This window comes from Apis mellifera, linkage group LG1 (genome assembly GCF_003254395.2).
Source record: "Apis mellifera strain DH4 linkage group LG1, Amel_HAv3.1, whole genome shotgun sequence".
Classification (NCBI taxonomy): domain Eukaryota; kingdom Metazoa; phylum Arthropoda; class Insecta; order Hymenoptera; family Apidae; genus Apis; species Apis mellifera.
Genome location: NC_037638.1, coordinates 8,545,934 through 8,565,196, shown reverse-complemented (window position 1 = coordinate 8,565,196; position 19,263 = coordinate 8,545,934). Strand labels below are relative to the sequence as shown.

General features: G+C 42.8%; 1 protein-coding gene across 3 annotated transcripts in view; it reads left to right on the top strand.

The window, feature by feature from the left end:
- Positions 1-19,263, top strand: part of LOC410732 (3-phosphoinositide-dependent protein kinase 1) — a 468,203-nt gene that overhangs the window by 437,943 nt on the left and 10,997 nt on the right. The window contains exon 1 of one of the 3 annotated variants that reach the window (XM_016914491.2): positions 10,487-10,537. The exons of 1 other annotated variant lie outside the window; for it this stretch is intronic. In XM_016914491.2, coding sequence (XP_016769980.1) covers positions 10,502-10,537 — 36 coding nt within the window. In that variant the 5' untranslated portion in view covers positions 10,487-10,501. Of the gene's footprint in view, positions 1-10,486; positions 10,538-17,605; positions 17,963-19,263 lie in introns of those variants that run through there. One more of the 3 variants, XM_006567943.3, reaches the window with a different exon arrangement.

The window sequence follows — 19,263 nt, the reverse complement described above, 5'->3', positions numbered from 1 at the left end:
AAAGAAGCGCAGGTGCGAACGCGTGCACCTGTGTTTTCAGCTGGATTTGCTATGTGTTAGGTTTTGTTTGTAACGTCAACAACCGATGCTCTTCCACCGCGGAAACATTTTTGCCGTCGTTACTTGTATACATTTTGACGATTAGAGAGACTGTGCGTATATATATATGTATATTATTCTTGCGTCTCGTTAACGTCAATCTTGGTGTTACAGGAGGGATTCAGATTTTTTTGTTTCGAAAACAATCTATGATCGAGGATTATGTAACGCAACGAGGTGATGAACACGTGCAAACCATCACTGTTTGCCGATTTTTATAATTCGAATCGTAATAATACTAAAATCATTACTTCCAAATATTTTCCTCCCTTTCGTGATAATTTCTCAACAGTGTACATGAAAAAACAGTTTCGTTCCCTCGAAAATTTATAGGAGGAATCTCGAGGATGAAATAATACCGAAATGTCACCCGGTGGCGTCATTTCGCCTTTTTCCCATTCCTCGCGCGAACAAATGCATAATTCATTCAGTCCCTCTCCTCGCTAAATTTATATAGCATGCATAGAGACACAGATTCCAGTAAGTTTAACCAACGTCCAACCCTTTCGAGCTAACCCTTCCTCTCCTTACGCACGACACGCGTGCGAGCCGCGCGTAATTTATTCGAGATATCGGGGTGGTGGGTCTCGATTATCGGAAAACAGGCGAAAGAAGGAGTCGGTTGAATTATCGAACTGGTTCTGCTATGAATTTCCATTTCCGGTACGCGTTTGTTACACGTCACGGCTGCTAACCTCGTGAAAGCTTCTTATTCGTGACGGTTAATTGTGAACGATGACTGCTTGTTATCGTTAAGTTTCCTTTAAAGAATTCCTCTTTTTAATTTTCTTTTTCTCTTTCTTTCTTCTTTTTTTGTATTTTCTAACGGTAGTGAGAATTGAGAGAGGAAATATATTTCGAAATAATACGAAAGGATTGATAAAAAAAAAAGAAAAGTGATATCTTTCCATGTGCACACGTGTAACAATTTAAAAAAGAATCTATTTAATTTCTCTATTTAATAAGAATAACAATAATAGTCTTCGTAACTCGTTCTTCCAACGATAAGTGAACGATACGCGTCAATCGATATCGAAAAAGAAAGAAAAAAAAGATAACGAGCGACAAAGTTCTTAGAACTTTGACTACCTTCCTCAACAATAAAACCGACTCGACACGGCCGTACAAATATACATTCACGATATTTCCGCCATAATACGTGTTCGTATTTCCACCGATCGTGTGACGTGAGAAAGGCGCGGAAACAAAAATGGAAACGAACCGGTCTATTTTCATCGCGAGCGTAACGAGACAGGACGCAACGTGCGCAGGAGCGAGCGAGTATCGTGAAATCTGCCCCAAAAATAATCCATGGATGGACTGCTCGTTGTAAATCCGCGAGAAACAGAAATAAAAGAAGAGGCGAGAATACTCGAAAGTATTCACGAAACAAAAGTGAAGAAAATCGATCCTTAACCGTCGAACCAAAACTTCTTAATCTAAATTTAAACTGTCTTCGATTCGTTCCTTGTTTCCCTCCCTCCTTTAAAATCAGGAGGCAATGAAGATCGAAAGGAAAACGACGTGTATATATCCGTGTGACGAACGATCGCGTCGCGCCAATATCTTTTCTTCCAGCTTTCAAAGAAAGCACCGGTATCGAAATTTCGCGCGGAACCACTTTACTCTCGATGAAAAATCGGGCTAGGTATTAGCGGTTTTGCATGTATTTTCCATTGTCTCCGCCTGTCATCGTATATCAACCGGCCCCTAAATACTCTATTCCTCTCCTATCCGAGAGAATTCCGCGAGAGAAGCGTAAGTGCACCGATCGAAAAAGCTTCTCCTCCTCCTCCTCTCAGAGAGAGAGAGAGAGAGTGTGTCCGTTATCCGACGGCCATTTAGTCGGACGGGCAATAGGAGGCCCGGCATCGAAATAAATTTATATAGCGCGCTAAAGGGGGGAGGAGGGGTAGCGAGTTCCAGGAACAGAAAGGTCGATCGATCGCGGCAAGTGAACTTCCGCGATACTATCGACGTTGTATTTATACGACGTGGGCGCGTTCGACGGACGACTCGCCCTTGGATCGCGATAACGCGTTATCGCGAGGTCGAGAGGGTTGGGACGGGGGTGGGTTCGGTGATTAATCGGTCCTTGAAAAGTAGGAGGCTACTCCAGAGATGATACAGCGAAATGCAAGTGAGTTTCTTAACTGCGACTGATCGAGTTGCAGAGAGAAGGATGGATCATGAATTTTTGTATTCGTCACAGTGTTTCAGTCACGGCTTTCCACGACGATTTTCCACGCTCCTCTCTTCCTTTTCCCTGAGATAATTCTGGCTAATACACCCGGGGAACAGGTTTCTCTCCTTGAATGTGTAGAAATCTTCGTGACTCGATGATTCGTAGAGAGGAACGTGGATATCGATTTTTCCACGATGATAATGGTCGAAGGATGGAGAAGAAGAAAGGAGATTGGCGAGAGGAAAGCGAAAGCCGTAGAATTTCGCGGTTTTCAAAGGTCGGAGACCTGGTTGGTTCGATCGAGATAACCTCGATACCACCTCGATTCTCGAGTCAAGAGCGGGTTAGGTGGAAATTCGATATTACTTTTCTCCCTTTTTCTGGGGCGGGCCTCGAATCTCTGACCGCCACGGATTACGAAACGGAAATCGTTGCTCGATATCGGCCGATACTCTCTCGCCGCTTTAACACCGATCTCGAACGATTGTCGCTTATCGAGCAATGGAGGATTTCGTTTATATATTGATCATAAGCGTGCATGTTTAGAATCGTTATCGCGGCGACGACGTCGCGGCTATAAATATTTTCTTCCGGTAGGATCGCGTTTCGAAATCTTGGCCGGTGGGTGGGATGAAAATTGGATAAAGTACACACAAGAGGAAGAAGAATTCTTGGGGAGGGGAGATTCCACAGATTAAGTGATACGATACGATTTATTTCAACTTATTTCCTTTTCAATTTGTACGAGTTTTCGTGTCGAGAATATTCCTTTCGCAAGAGTGATAAAATTATTCTTATTATAATACTTGTTGTTCATATGTGCGTTTACTTCTTCGAATTCTTTATTTTCCAAAAATTTACACACGTCTAGTCGTATCTAGTATCCTCGTTCGGATATCTGTAACCTCTCATCGAAACGTTTCGCAGATAAACTTTCCCAGGTTACAGATTAAAGCGCGTGTATATCAGAAGTTGCATAGGAAATTTTTCGCGGGCGAGACGAGCGACATTGACCCAACGGAGGATTCCCACCGTGCCGTCCCGCTATTTTTGGCGAGGCGTTAAGCGGAGGTGATAACGATTCGAGATAAAAAGCGGTTTTATCGCGTTTCGAAAAAAAACGATCGTTTTCGGCGTGTTATTTAAATTTCGCTTTCGGGGAGGGCTTAATCGAATTGAGGGGACGGAAAGCGCGCGCGCATATGTTTTTGAAAGACGTCGCGACGACGCATTGTCGACTTTTTTTTTTTTTTTTTTTGCGTTAGAGGTTACCCGATAAATCGTCCCCCCGTTCGCGTGATCGTGAACAAATCGGCTTTCGAATTGTACACACCGTTTAAGTGACTGCCTCGTGACATTCGTTGATAACGAATTAAACAAACAAATTAAACATTGCATCATTTGATATGTAAATCTATTATTGCTCTCGAGGAAGGAAAAAAATAGGAACGTTAAATATACCTGTACTTTATAGCGTTGCAGAATGTATAATTAAACGATTTTATCTTTGTTCGTTTATTAATCTATAATCTGATAAAATAATAAAAAGGACATTTTTCATTATATTTTATTTTTGAAGTATTTTTACCGAAAGTATACTTCGTCCATTATTAATATAATTTATTTTTTTCAGACAGATAATCCTAATGAAATTTCCTACGCGCCTAAACAATGTAATATTGAATTCTTGATCGAACTCTTCTTCCCTATTTGGAGATCACGGTTTGAAACACATGGCAACATCGATATAACCGATACAGTTGCCTGTATTTTAAGCAGAGGTATGCCGCGAAAATGTAGCGATGTGCCATTCGCAATTGCCAAAGCCATTCGGGATTGAGTTAACGAAACTCTCGTGCCCCCCTCGTGGGACGAATTCCATCGATCGGTGTGATCGGCCTCGTCATTAAGAAAACACGCGAGGAATGTCATTTCTCCTCGATCACTGTCCCGCCCGCTGACTTTCCGGGGGCATTGTTTACGATTGTCATTATTCGCCTTTCTCACCCCCGCTGGATCTCGCGTGCATGACGCCGACGACCACTTTACTTGGGTATAATATAACTCGTTGGAGCCGAGTTGAATTCACGCCGGTGGTATGCAAACCATCGTTCCCCTCCCCCTCGACACGGCTAATTTTCCTTTCCTTTTCATATTCACTTGCGCGCCATTTTTACCGTTTCTACGCGGGAAGAGAGAGCAGGCGAAAAATCGTGGAACGAATCGCGATTTTTAATCATCCCACCTTTTTTTCTTACACAATTTCTTTATTTTCCAGCATTGTTATTATTTCTCGAAGAGAATCGTCGTAGTATCGAGGCTTTTTGAGCTTGCCAATTTTCTATTCCCTTGAAGATTTCAAAAGGAAGGAAGGCTATGTTGAATATTACTCCATACTTTAGCAAGAATCTGTTAGATTGTTAATATTTCCGTTTGTCGAAATAAGATTGGACGTGTGCGGAACATAGATATATCTCTGCAAAGATTAAATACCAAGACTTGATCGTTCGAATTCGGCAAACTCGAGCGAAAAGGACGAGATCCAAGATAAAACGCGTGGCACGTTGAAGCGTGCAAACGATTTACTTTCAGTCGCAACTTTTCATTTCGTTCTCACCTGCGAATGAACCTGCGGTTCTCCGATTTTCGAACACGTAATAATATTTTCATAGCCGACGAATGGACGAGTGGCGAGGCGTAATCTTGTTTTCGTTCTCCGCGGCGAAACTTTCTTCGAAGGCGAAACTCGTGTTCGAACGACGACGCATCGCCGATTCGCTCGTTAACTCGTGGAGAGATAAGAGGCCGAGAAGAGAACGGACGGGGCTCGCTTTCGTTCCCTCCTTTAATCGAGCTATTTACTCCCGCGATCCGTGCAAAATATTTACGCCGCCTCCGACCGGGATACTTTTACGATACTTTTTCCCCGGGGACGGGCCGATATCCCTTTTGTTGTTTCGCTTCTGTCCATTACCGTTCCATTATTTCGTTTCCCCTGTTTCCTGTTATTCGAATCACCACGGTGGGCGCGACGATATTTCTCCTTGGAAGGATTTCCGAGAAAGATCAGGTTCGCGTTTATCTCGCGATATCTCGCAGGTACGAGGTGAAATTTCTGTCGTCGAGGTAGGTAGGTAGGTATTTGGTCGAAGGTCGGGGTATTCGAGGCTCGTCAGAGGCCGGAATTTCGTCAATTTTCGTAAGATCGGCCGTTTTCGTAAGAGTGGTTGAAGGATCGAGAAAGTGACAATTCTCTCGATTCGGTCAATGGCTATTGGAATTCTTTAATAACTTAGATAGCTTGATGAAGTATTACTCAATCCGTCGTTAATGAGTCGTGGTAGTCGGTATGTTGAAAGAATGTTGGTCGTAAATTTAAAATATATATACGTAGTTAGATAGATTATAGATAAATTTAACATTTTCAGATCATATTTTGAGAATATTTCTGTTTGGATGAGCTAACAAAATTGAAAATTACTCGCGACGATCTAATTCAATCCAAGTGAGAAGGAAGAAGGGATATTCGTATGTTCTTGAAGGAAAAGAAAATTGAGAATATTTTTGAGCAAGACTTTCTACTAGCTGTATATCGGGACGAGGATGCTCGTAGCACGGGATTCATTAATACGAGAAGAAGAGCGGAGTGACTAAACTACGCCTTGTGAAAAAGTGAAACGTTTGCCGATGTATACTTTCAATTAGCGAATGGATGAATCGCAAGCGGCAATTAGTCGGCCAATATTCGCACGATCGCGATTCAGCCCCGAACGAATCGCTTCTGCTGAATTTTATTTAACCGGTTCGCCCATTTTCCATCCGAATCCGATCTGTTTGCGAAATAATTAGTAGTAAAAAAAAAAAAAAAGAAAGGAAAGCATTGTTACAATAATGATTCTGATATTTTTCTTTTTTTATAAGTAGAAGCGATCGATGTGACACGATGTCATACAAAGAGAAAAACAAAAATTGGAGAAGAAATATTTCTTCTTTTTCACTTTTCATTAATTCACTTTTGTCCTTTAAACAGGTTAAAACAATATATACGCGTATATTTTGCAACGGTGGCAAAGATTATGGCCCACGTAAAACTCACCTTCGTCGCCTTGAGACGTCTGCGCTATCGTTATTGATAGTGTTATTATGCAGAATCATATTTTCGTCAATGCACGCCCGATCACGCCCGCTTGCTGACTGTGTTTTTTTGGCGCGTGAAAAAAAAGAAAAAGAAAAATAACGCACGCTCGTTTCACGATCTTTTCACGATCGACTTTGTTAAAAATACCTTTTTCTCTTTTCTTTCCTTTTCTTCCCTTCGAGCCTCGTCGAAATCTATCGCGCCGATCCGCGCGTTTCACAAGCAATCGGCTCGTGTAATAAAAAACGAACGGGCCTCGTTAAAAAACGCGTTGCTTCTCCGTTCCTTCGTCTTTTCGTTTCTTATTTTTTTCTCTTCCCCGTCGCTCTACCCATCCTTTTTTCCTTTTGATCTTTGTTCCGTTTAACCGTGTTAACGTTGGGATAGTCAGCATGTAGTATCCTGTTGTAAACGTGTTCGAGAAAGATTTTTCTGAGAAAATCGAACGAAAAAGGAAAGAAAGAGAGGAAAAATACGTCGTAAATTTTTTTAAAAATCTTTCCAAAAGATTGGAAGGCCAGATCGAGCTTCTTCTTCTCGCCGCGATTAGGATCCGATCTTTGATTACGCGAGGTCATGGCAGAAATTCGCTCGTCCACTTTATCATCGAGCAGAATTCTTCTTGTCTGGCGTGACATTGAAAAATTTTCGAGCGAAATGAAATGTTTTCGAAGAAATCTTACCACGCGTGTCCTCTACACCCGATCGACGAGGAAGAGGAGAGGAGATCGGCCGTCTCGGCTCGAGAGAGCAAATATTTTTCAGCTGTTGAGCCGCGTATACGCGAGTGGTTACGTCACAGGAATCCGCGAACTCGAACAGGCGTCGTAAATGCGATCTGCGAATGTAAACACGTGTTCCTATTTTTCCTTTAACTAATCTATGCTATTAATATTTGTGTGCCGAGCGGCTTCATTTATAGCCGTCTTTTATGGCCTCTTTTACGAGCGGCATCCTCACCAGTGTAACACACATCCATCCTCCTAAATTCGTTCCTCCGCATTCGTCGAATAGAAATCGTCTCTCCATTCTCTCTCTCCCTCTTTCTCTCTATCGAAAAGGAAAAACTATGCACGGTGTCGCAACTGAACATACGTTTTCACGATGTTGCTCGAAAACTTCTCCTAATGAAGCTCGACCGTTTACCAACCTCTCTCTCTCTCTCTCTCTCTCTCTGTTCACACACGTACACGTACACACAATCGGCAAATTCGATTAGCAACTTCCCAACGCGAAACTCGCAAAGTCATCGAACTCTACTTCAAACGGAACTAGGTCAAATTATCAGATCCAAAGAAGGAGGAGAGGAAAGATTAAGAGAGAGAGAGAGAAAAAGAGCTCGTGGATGGTTACGGTTTAATCTTCGGTTTAATCGTGCGTGAGAACGAGGACGTGTTCTCGACAGATGGCGAGGTTTCGCGATCGCAGATACCCTTTTGACATCGGGGGCCCCGCGAAACTTTTCCAAACTGCCTCTCCGAACTCCAACTTCGCCACTCGGCGAACTTCACGAGTGGTGGAAGAGAAAGAGAAAGAGGAAAGGATTAGACGCGTCGTGGGTGGATGACGTTGTTATTGTTGTTGTATAGTATAGTTGTTGTTATTGGGCTCGATCTCTCTGATCTCGCAGGTGGCTAACTTCGTATTAAGCCCACTATTGCGTCGTGTGCCGATTTGGCGCCTCGATATTATACGTGCAACGGGGGAGAAAAAATATTTTTGTAATCTCGGCGTATGCTATTGGACGAACGAATTATAAAATTACTCTTACTATTTCTAGTTTCGTCGTGGACACTTGAATTTCTCGAGAAGAGTCATGGAAGCGTCGGGATGAGGTTGGTACAGGGATTGATTCTTTTCGAAATTCATCATCGTTTTGACCGGGAGGGAGATTTCGTTCGAAATCTCGGGATAATTCCTTTTCCCCCGGGAACGTTCCTTTCGAGGAGGAGGGGGAAATTACACGTTCTTTTGTCCGCGGCAAAGACAATTTCGGTCACTTTAGCATTCAAAGCGTGAGCGAGCGGAATCGACGGAAACCGGGAAGATGTGGGTTTTCATCGAGTTAGCGAACGACGTTCTGTCAGGGAATACAAATCAGGTCACCCTGTGCACGGAGGCGCACCCACACACGTGGCTCGTGTCCACACACATATGCGTGTGTGTGTGTGTATGCGCGTGTATCTGCCCGTTTCTGTCCACGGATCCGTGATAAGGGGCGGAAGTCGGGCCGCAGAATAGACGGCCACCTACGATCGATCAGAGATTCCACTGTTGGGACAATAAGTTGGCTTGTTGACACGCAGTGTTAAACTCCCCCCTACCTCGTCTTTCCTTCTCCCTCTCGAATATTGCATCGTCCACGTTTCGAGGGAACGTTGAAACGTTGTACGCCATCCTTAAGGATTTATTCGATCCTTGATCCCGATAGAGAATTCATTTTATTCTTCTTGATTTAATCGCCTTGGATCATCGTGAAGACTGGCCCGAAGAAACTCGATGGATTATTACAGTACGAATATTACGTTGGAAATTAGTTTTGATTGAAGATGATATCAAAGGAAGTACATAAATTTCGTGAAACGAATCTTACAATCCGATCGAATTAATCAAAGCGTGACAAAGTTAAAACTTCGACGACAATACACCACGTGGTCTTGGCCAAAATTCGCTTGGCAGCTTCTGATCGTGAATACATGCCATGCTGAGGCAACCACGCTGACCGGGCGAATCGAAACGATTCGATAGTCGAAAGCGAGATCGTTTTGCATCAACTGCACGCCTCTTCGTTCGTACGAAATCTTCTTAAATTACGAGAGGGAAAAAAGGAAAATTCGAGGAAAAAAGAAGTGGACGAGTCGAGGCGAAGTTGCAACGACAGACGGAATTTAAACGGATCTCGATTTTGGATATCGATAACTCGATATCTCTAAATCATCGATCTCTTTCTCTCGTTGATAAGACGACCCGACGCGTGTAAACAGTGTTTCACAATTTTTCAAAGTGTCGCCGGGAGAAACAATATCGTGAGATTTACAGACAGTTGAGTGAAGACGAAAATTAAATTATTCAATCAATTTTTCTCCTCGTTTTTTGATCCTCTAAAAATCTCAAGCAATATTATACTCGCCATGCACGACCGTGACATTAATATACTGGTGATAACCGAAAAGATGATGAATTTCAAATGTGATCGAATGAGGTGGCCCGCCGATCATCTCGTTGTGCAACAGTGTCATAAATAATCAGACTGCGATTATTGCGCTATAATTGGCTGCCTGTGACAGTGTGTGCCAGTGTATATAATCGACGATATAGTTTTTTAAATTAAATTCACTCGCAAGAAAGAAGGAAAGATTTCCCCGATTAATTCTCATCGTCGGGATAAAAAAAGGGAACGAAAGGACGAAAGCGAAAATCGAATCCCTAAAAATTACTCGATTTTTCCTCTGCTATTATTCGTGCAAACGGATTGTTGTTTCTTCTTCGATCATAGAGGCACGACATAAGATCGTTTTTTTTAAACGCTGTATAAAAATAAAAATAGACGATGATCATAGGCGGCCGACGAAACGATACGATATATATTCTCGTTTACAAAAGAAGAGATTAACGGGATAATAACGTCTGGCCGATCCCCTTTCTCTTTCCTCTCCGTTTTCTCGTACTAATCGGGCACGATAAGCCCGCCACATGAAACGCGGCCGAGATGTTATAATTTCTTCCGACGATTCTCGACGGATCGGATATCGAGCGACACGCGCGCCCGATTAAACTTTGAACTCCTCCCGCGCCGATCTCGTTGCCCGAAAAGATTGGAACGAAACTGTTGGCGCGTACCCTTCCTAACCTCGTACTCCCAGATAAATAACGAAGACGAAGACGAGGACACAAGTCGATTGCAGATGTTGTTACACGTTTCTGATGGATCTTATCTCGCGGTCCAAGTTTTCCAGCCTCCCGAAGGATTCAATTAACGGAGGAGCGTGAAATTTCTGAAACTCCATAATCTCTTGCACGTAGAAGGCTCGGCTGGTGAATGAGGCTTTCGAGGATCGGCCGACTCCCTTGCTCCACCAATGATTCACGCAGCCTACGCGATTTACTATATTGCTGTAAGTGACCAAGGCGTCGTAAACAGCCGATAAAACGGTACAAATACTTTTTTATTTATTGCCAGACGCGGGCATGCCTCGCATTATCGGTCACAGCGATACATTCCTCCTCCTCCTCCTCCTCTTTTCTCTCTCCATCTCGTGGCTCGCCGCCTTTCCGCTCTCTCGGCCCGTGTGCACACAAGCCGCCTCGTGGTCGGCCCGCTTTATCCGCATTGTTCCCTCTCCGCCGCTCTCTTTTTCTAATTGCATTTCTTCCGCACGTCGGCTATCCGGTTTCTCCTCGATTAATCCCCCCCTAACCACCTCCACCCACCCCTTTGTTTTTTCCATTCATGCGAGCGAGCGCTGGCATGAGACGACTGCCGCCGCCTCGGTTTCGCCTCGAGTAGGAAAATTACCGCGCACCAACGCGTGCACCACCATTCGTCTATTGACTTTTGTTTCCTCCACCGTTCGCGGCTATTTACGGGGACCATTGGGAGGGGGGAGGGACGCTCTAATTGCCCCGTCGCGGTTTTTATTCCTTTCTTTCTTACTTTCCAGGATGATCGCTTTTCTAATTCTAATTCTCCTTTTATTATCTCGTATATATATATTTCTCGATATAAGGAGAATAATTACTTATTCCTGCGAAACACTATTTATTAATCTTTCTTATCCGATGTACGAATTTAAAATGTCAAACGGATGAATTGGTTCATCGATGATTATTCGTCGAAAGTGAAGTAGGAAGAAATACACTCTCTCTCTTTCTTCTACGCTTTTCCCTTGATATCATTCCTTTTCCTCTTCCCTCCTCCTCCTGCGCGCACAATGTGATCGATAAAACGTCGGCCGACTTTTTATCGGCGCACTCCTTGGTAACGCACTATCGAGCGAGCGCGGCGATTTCGCTCGAATTCCCGACTAATTAGTCACGTAAGCGCTAGATCCTGCAATCGGCGATCGCTCTGGAATTCGCCGATCAGATCTGACGCGATTGCGCGCCACGAACGTCGATCTCCGTGTCGGTTGGGTTCGCTCCGAGCTGGGTTCCCTGCTCGCTCGCGCTCGCGATCGCTGCCCGATAACAACGAGACGAAATGCCCCGCTCGGTTGAAAACTCGCGGCACCCGATTAATCCACAGGCAAAATCCACGGCCTCTCGAACGGAGATTGAAATTTCGCTCAGGCCGGGCCCCGTTCTCGCGTGCACGCACCTTAAAAGAAAGAAAGAAAGAAAGAGAGTCGAGGGTTGGCGCGTCAGCTTGTGGAAATTACAAGGCTTTAATACGATAATACGCGCTGAATTGGCGCCAGGCGAAAACCGTGGTGTGTATCGCTCTTATTAAAATATTTGAGATCGGAATAAATAGGGGAATTTGCATCCCGCCCTCCCCGCCGGATTCGTGGAAATTAGAGTAATTTCAAGCGTCCTGACTATCGTAACGACCATCCAGGCGGCTGTTAATAATAGCTATTTAATGCCATCCCTCTCTCTCTCTTTTTTTCTCTCCATCGAAAAGTTGGAATTTTTCTATACTATAATGCTACATCTCGCTACGCCACCCGCTATCAATTATAATTGGAGGATCTCTCGAGCAACTTTGTTTCGCCTATCCATCCCCTTTTTTCATCGAGTTAATGCCTCCTTTTTGCACCTTCTTCCTTCCTTCCTTTCTTCCTTCTTTCGAACGATAAATGATCGAAGATGATTTTTTTCCAACGCTATTCAGAATCTTTATAAATTTTGGGAAAGAGAGAGAGAGAGAAAGAGTCGAAAGACGAATTATCTCGATGTGTTCCCGTTTATAGAGCGCCGTGAAAACGATTGAAATCATTGTTTTATTACGCGACACATACAGACACAGACACACAGAGGTAGGAGGCGCGCCTTTATTTGCGAAATGTCCATTGAGGCTCGTGCATTCATTAATTAGCTCGACCATTTATTCTGCCGAACCCGGCTGTTTTTCTTCCACGTCGAACGTGGCGTACGATCCAACAACAAAGGCGAGGTGGTTGTCGCCGGCTGATCGTTTTAACAGCGTTGTAACACGTTATGACACGTTATGTGCACGATACAACACAACGCGTGTGTAGGTACTTTTCGTTTCTTCGAACGATGTCGTCACGATTTTTTGAGAAAGCCCCGCGTGGGGGCATCGTTTCTTCGCCATATGATTATTCGCATAACAATAAACGATTAATCATCCGCGTGTTGCGTAGCACGCACGCACGTCCAATAATCTAGTCCAGTAATCGCGGCCGTAGACAAAGGAACGCGTTTGTATCATTCGAACCGATTGTCTTTCGTTCGACTAGATGGATAGCAGGAATAATATTGAAAAAAGAAAAAAAAAGTACGTTTTTTTTGTCACGGATTAATAAATTTACCACGTGGAAAAAGTTATAAAGTTAATCCTTTGATCTAGGATTAATAATTTTCATTGGATTCGGATTATAATTTAAAATCTATTTAAATTAAAAAAGTATCGGTGTATCGAATTCGGTTTCGATTTCGAAAAGATAGATCGGAAAATTTCATCAGCCGGAAAAACGGCGAATTAATTTTTTCTCATATCGGAGACTGGTTCGACGTTTCCCTCCGCAAGAAACGGAACGGAATGAGAACAGAGCGTTCGTTCCTAGGTGATTAGTCACTCGTGACCGATTTTCCAATGGTTTTCTGGCACCGATATTAGCGTGGCAAAACTGCATTAGAAAATGCATTCTACATATCGGTTCCACCACGTACAATCTTCCGCCTTTTGAAACGTGCGACATTCCATCGAGAAGAATAAACTTGGGATTTTCTTTTTTCTTTTTTTTTTTTGTAATTTGTACAAATTCTGCGATATTAATTCTCGTAGAAATCGTAAAAAAAAAAAAAAGAAAGAAAGGATACGGTAATAATCGTTGCAATTCAATTTCGAAATTTAATAATATGACGTGGAGAAGGAAAATTATTTTCTATGGTCTGATAAAAAGTGTTCCCGCGATACAAAGGGCGAATACGTCATATATTTGTCGTATATACATATATGTTTATTCCCTCAAAGAGGGAATGCTTTTTTCATATTACTATTGAAATGATTGTTTAAACGAGAAATTAAAACGATCAAAGGACGGGTAAATTTTCACGAAATGTTTGACGATTTGTCGGATATCGATGCAAATTTTCCGCATTATGTAAACAAGACCGTAACTTTTTCAATTACATTTTTATATGTTTGCACAATTGTGTCTCTTTATTGCTTTGTAGCCGAGTGTAGCGCACACAGGGGACCGATGATAAGTACACAATATTTTCTGTTATATTAGCTGTTAAAACTAAATATTATACAATTTTCTATGCTTTACTTCCACGATTCGTACGCAATTACATATCGTAACTTTAGACCAATAATCGTTGCAATTATTTCTTTTCTCTTTCTTCAATTTTATGATTTAATTCGATACAGACAATTTTCTTATAAAGTGTATATACGTAACAATACGTGTATATACAAATTTATTAACAATAAGAAATTCTCTCAAGAAAAAAATATTTTCTCCGCGAAAGAGGAACTCGACTGTCTAGAAATCTGCAACAAATTTCTCTGTATAAAGCGTACCAGCATAGGTTTCACGTTGTAGGATCAGCGTGTGGCAGGGAAAGCCGTTATTTCGGAAGCTAGGTCGGTTTGGCGAGGAGCAAAACGATATCGGAGACTCGATCGAGCAAACAATGATTCGACTATTCCGAATGGCGTGTATATTTCAGTATTCGGCGGCCTTCGCCGGAGCTACCAGGCCTCGGCAAAGAGAAAGGGAGCAGGAGAGGGGAAAAAAGGGGAACAAGGATTTGTTTTCATTGACATACCAGAGCGGAGCTCGGCTCGTTTCGCAAAAATCTATTTTCGCGCGCTAATTATGTACCAGCACGTCACGAGACTTCTGTCTCTCTTCTCTCTCTCTCTCTCGTTTCACCGCGTTATTTTGCCTTCTGTGTATCGCCAGTTGGTCGGCGACGGATGATTGTTTGCACTGCGACGAGGCTCTGGAGCAAACGATCACGATAATAATGTTCCAAGTTCGATGACTGCATGACATATTAAGTGGAAATCCTCCTCCTATTGGGATGAAAGGTCTTTTTTTTCCTTTTCCACAGTCATTTCACGAGATGATCGAACGCGAGAGTTCTTTCCATTGTTTACCTCTTCCTTGGGTTATACGCTCTTCCGTATCGACTGATGGAATCTTTTCGCGCTTGCAAGCTCGAGGGACGCGGCCTAATATCGACCACGCACGAATTACGAAACGCGAGCAATCCGTATACTCGCTTATTTCGGCGAGAACTCGACCGATATCCTTCGCGATTTGCGATTCAAAGTGAATTCATTCCTTCGAATTCGATGAATTCGAGATGAGCAAGGGTTAGGTTAGGTTCGTTTCGAAATATAAAGAAGGTGAGCAAGGTTGTCCGATCGAAATATTTTTCTAATCGCGGATGACTAAACTCGAAGCTGCAACGAGACATAACAACGGGCAATTATTCATTTAAAGGAACGATAAATGGCCGCTGATTCGCGGAAGAGTCAATAACTGCGAAACCATTCCCGGTATGCTGGACTTTGTCGTTCCGCTGCGTCTTGCGCGGCAAGACAATCCTAGGCGGAACGTGTAAACAAGATATTAACGTTGAATAACAATATTCTTAAATGGACTAGCCAGGGATATTAATCGGTTTGGTTGAGCGATGCTGTCGGCAAACATCGGTCGAGCACGCAAATGCGTGCTCGAGGGAACTGTTCCGTTCGGTTCGAATAAATGAACCGAGATTTGTAAAACGAATGACCGTCGTCAATCGGTGTGCGGAACTATTCTTCATGCCTTGGAACTGCCATCGTAGGGAAAGAAACGCGAGATTTAATTTCAATAATATCGATGATGATTGAACGATATTTAAACCGTGATCTGATTATATTTTGACTCTCTTTGTCTTTTTTTAGTAAGAAAAATCGAGGTATTTTTTACAGACGTATACCGATTCGTTTAAAATGACATTGTCAATTTGATCGTTATTTTTATCGTACGAGACGCGTCTTGATTTCCCGCACGGCGTCGCGAAATAATTGTTACACAATTCCATTGTAAAATATTTGTCGTGCGATTTGTAGATTCGCACAAGTATACAAGTATACAAGTGTATGTATACGCCCGCATACATTGAAGAGTTAACGTGGTTGATGTACTGCATTCTTGAGATTACGCGTGAACTACTTTTCGAGAGAATGTGTTGCGATAAATTTTTTATCAGCCCGTTGCGTGCTCGATTGTATCGAGCGTGCTGTGATTAGGTTATCAATATACCGTGTTTTCAAAACTGCCAACAAACGGATAGATCAATAATCAAATGTGATACGGAAAATATCGCGAAAGTTTATTTATTATTTTATTCACAGATTAAAAAAAAAAAAACTGCACACGAAACAACATTGCATTATATAAAGTGTAAAAAAAATATAATTCAACCACGTTTCAACACATTTGCACCTGTACATAATTGGAGGGGAAAAAAGTTGTGAAAAAGTCTCGACTGATAACTCGAAATCAAGTTCCAAGAGTATACTAAAACGTTTGGAGAATGGTAGAGTTAGCAAGAAACGCGTAATTCATTCTTTCGCATTTAAGACCGAATGAATAAACGTAAAGAAGGCTTTAAAAGGACAAGCGTTTAAGCAGTCAGGGAAGAGGGAATTGCTAAGTGGCAGGGCAAAGAAGAATACTAAGGAAGGCATTCGTCGGGATACTCGCGGAGAACCGACCGGATGCAACGCCAGAATGGAAGTGCAAGCCTCCGCGCGCACAAGAGTCCGTTACTCGCATCGGGTATTTCCCAGAACGCGACTATAAACAAACAAACACACGAAGAGAGAGAGACAGGGCACTGTGCGCGTGTGATCCTTGCCCTCCCTTCCAAGGCAACAGCACCGACGAGCCAGAAGTTCGTCGAAGTTGGGAGGGGGATGAGAATACTGGCGCCGTCGGTTGAGTAACCCCTCCAGTATCATTGCACATGCGCATTGCGCGGGATTCCCCAGCCATCCCCTACTACCGGTCATCTATTCGCCTCCCCACCACGCGACGTCTCTTTTTCTCTTCTCCTTAGGCGGCGATCAAATTCGCACGTAAAGTCGTTCTCAACGTTTGTCTATGATGACAAACTATCCACAGTGTTTACTGTCGATAATGCACCGATCTTAAGCGAAAGAATCGAATTTATTGGTTATCGACAAGTTCGTTTAATAATTTCCACTCTTTCCAACGGGAAAGAAAATAGACATTTCTGGGCAAACATATCGTAGGAATGCGTAACAACTCTTTCGATGTTTTTTTCGATACAATCGACCGCTTTGTATCGTCAAATATTATTCCGATATATCCTGCTCCGACTCGATTCATTTATAAGAATATACGTAAACGAATAATCGTTGCAACGATGTCGAATTGTTTGTTTCAAATATATCGTGGAATTTCATTATTCGAATCTATGATGTCTCACGATAGTAGTTTTCTAAAAATATATTTTTTTTTCTTTTTTTGCGTTGTTATCACACGAATAAACCGATTTCCGCGAAATATTAATCTCTTTGACTAGATTTATCGAAACGAATTATCAAGACTTTGAAAATATTTCTTCGAAAGAATTTAACGGAACCGCAAGCGAAGAAAATGATATCCCAGCAACCGTGGTCTTTTGTTTTTCGTTCTCTCGGTATCGGGAGGAGAAAAAAAGGAAAAAATGGTCATACCAGAGGAATAAGAAGAGAAGAGAAAGACTCGAGGTGTCTCGATGCTTTCATTGCAATTTTCGCACTTGACCGCAGGGGTAAGCGTGCTTTACGATCCGCGGTAAGATTACCATCGATGCTGGAGGTGGAGGGATCGCTACCCCTCGATCTCCCCACCACTATTCCCGGATGCGGGTCTCGTTTTCTGGTGGTGGAGGGACGCGGTGGTGGGGCTGGGTCGAATGGTGGGGAGGCTTGCCGCCAACGAGTGGCCGGTGGTGGGGGGAAAGCGCGGGTTAGCAGCCGGGACACGCCAGGCGTAGAATTCAGTAAGCGAACGGCTCTCAACGGCCACGAACGTGTTTTTCGTTCTTCGGTTCCCGCGCATGCATATATATATATGTATATATGTACCCGAGACTGATCCGAAAGAAACATAATCGAGACGCTGTCGGAAATTCGCATCATATAAACTGTAACGAACAACCGCGACACATACCCGATTTCAAGAGAGTTCACTAGCAAAAATAGTTCTTCGGTTTATTCCATTTTTCATTCTTCACTTTTATTTTCGCAACTGTGGCTTTAATAATTCAAACTGGATTCCAACAAGCAGTACGTGTCGCGATTACATCGCGGCTACCGGAGGCTTAAAAAATTATTCAAGGTAAGAAGAAAGCGTCTCTACGAGATAACCCCTTAAAAATTTCAACGCGCGTTATATACGGTGAAAAAAAATAACGAGCCAGTCTACGAAAGATGTGATCGAGTGTGACGCCGCGCGGCTACTCCCGTCCAAGTGCTTGTTCTTGCGGAAACAGAGGGAAACTTTAGAAATATTTCGCACCTGTTTACAAATGATCCGACCAGATCCCGCGAAGTGTCGTTTAGGGAATTGGTTGTTATGACAATAGATTAACATTCTTCGACCAATCACGTTTGATCGAAACTTTTATCGTTTATCATTCATGAAAATTCATCAAAATGTTCAACTTGCTACCAAAGAAAGCAATGTTAGAGTCGCTTTATTCTTTTGTTCGATCAAATATCTGAGAATCGTTCGAGGCTAACGTTCCCACGGATCGCGATACTGTTGTCGACGAAGAGAGTGTGGTAACTTTGTACTCAAAAGGCGCTATGGGATGTTCTATGGGATGTGCTTTCCGATTGGTAATTATCTCGTTGCGGCGAACGGTTAATTTTTATCTTTCGTGCTCGTTCCGACATTTCTTTAGTGAGCTCGTCCGTTAATTTTTTTGCCTTGGCGGGAAAATTCGTTATGAGGTTAATTTCGCGTTTGAAATGTCAAATTATTAGATAAACCTTTCGTCGAAGCCTATTCCCAAAACGTTGTTCGCGAAATTGACGTGTAATATTTTCGGGGAAAAGACGTATCAACGGAATGTTTTAATATGTTCGTCGAATTAAAAAGAATCGTTGAAGCGGAGATTTTCGACGAGATTTTGGTGACTTCGGGAACGAAAACGAACAGTGAATGCAGATTCGGTCTACCAAAAAAAGAGGTGAAAGAAGGAGGAGGTTAACACACTGCCTCGAAGCATGAATAATTTACGCTCGCTCGAATTTTAAATAAATTCGCCCGGAGCCCTTGGTTCCAAAACAGGCAACGTAATCACGACACGGTTCGAAAGTTGTTTACGTTCACTGTCGAACGCAATTGCGAATTTTCCATAGAAATAGTGCCATTTCTCTTAGTGTTCGAATCGAGAAATAATTTCTTAGACCACGACGAATTAAAAATTTCATATATTTGTTCAGTGACACACGTACACGAGTGACAAAATATATACGTCTCTGTTCGAAAGGGACGCGTAGACTGGGGACGGTTACTTTTTCGACCGAGAAAGCTAGTCAAATGAACGTCCGTACGAATATTTGTTACGCGAGAAGAAAATCAACCGAAATGTCAATTCCGTTCCACTGTTGAAAAAAAATACGTACGATTCG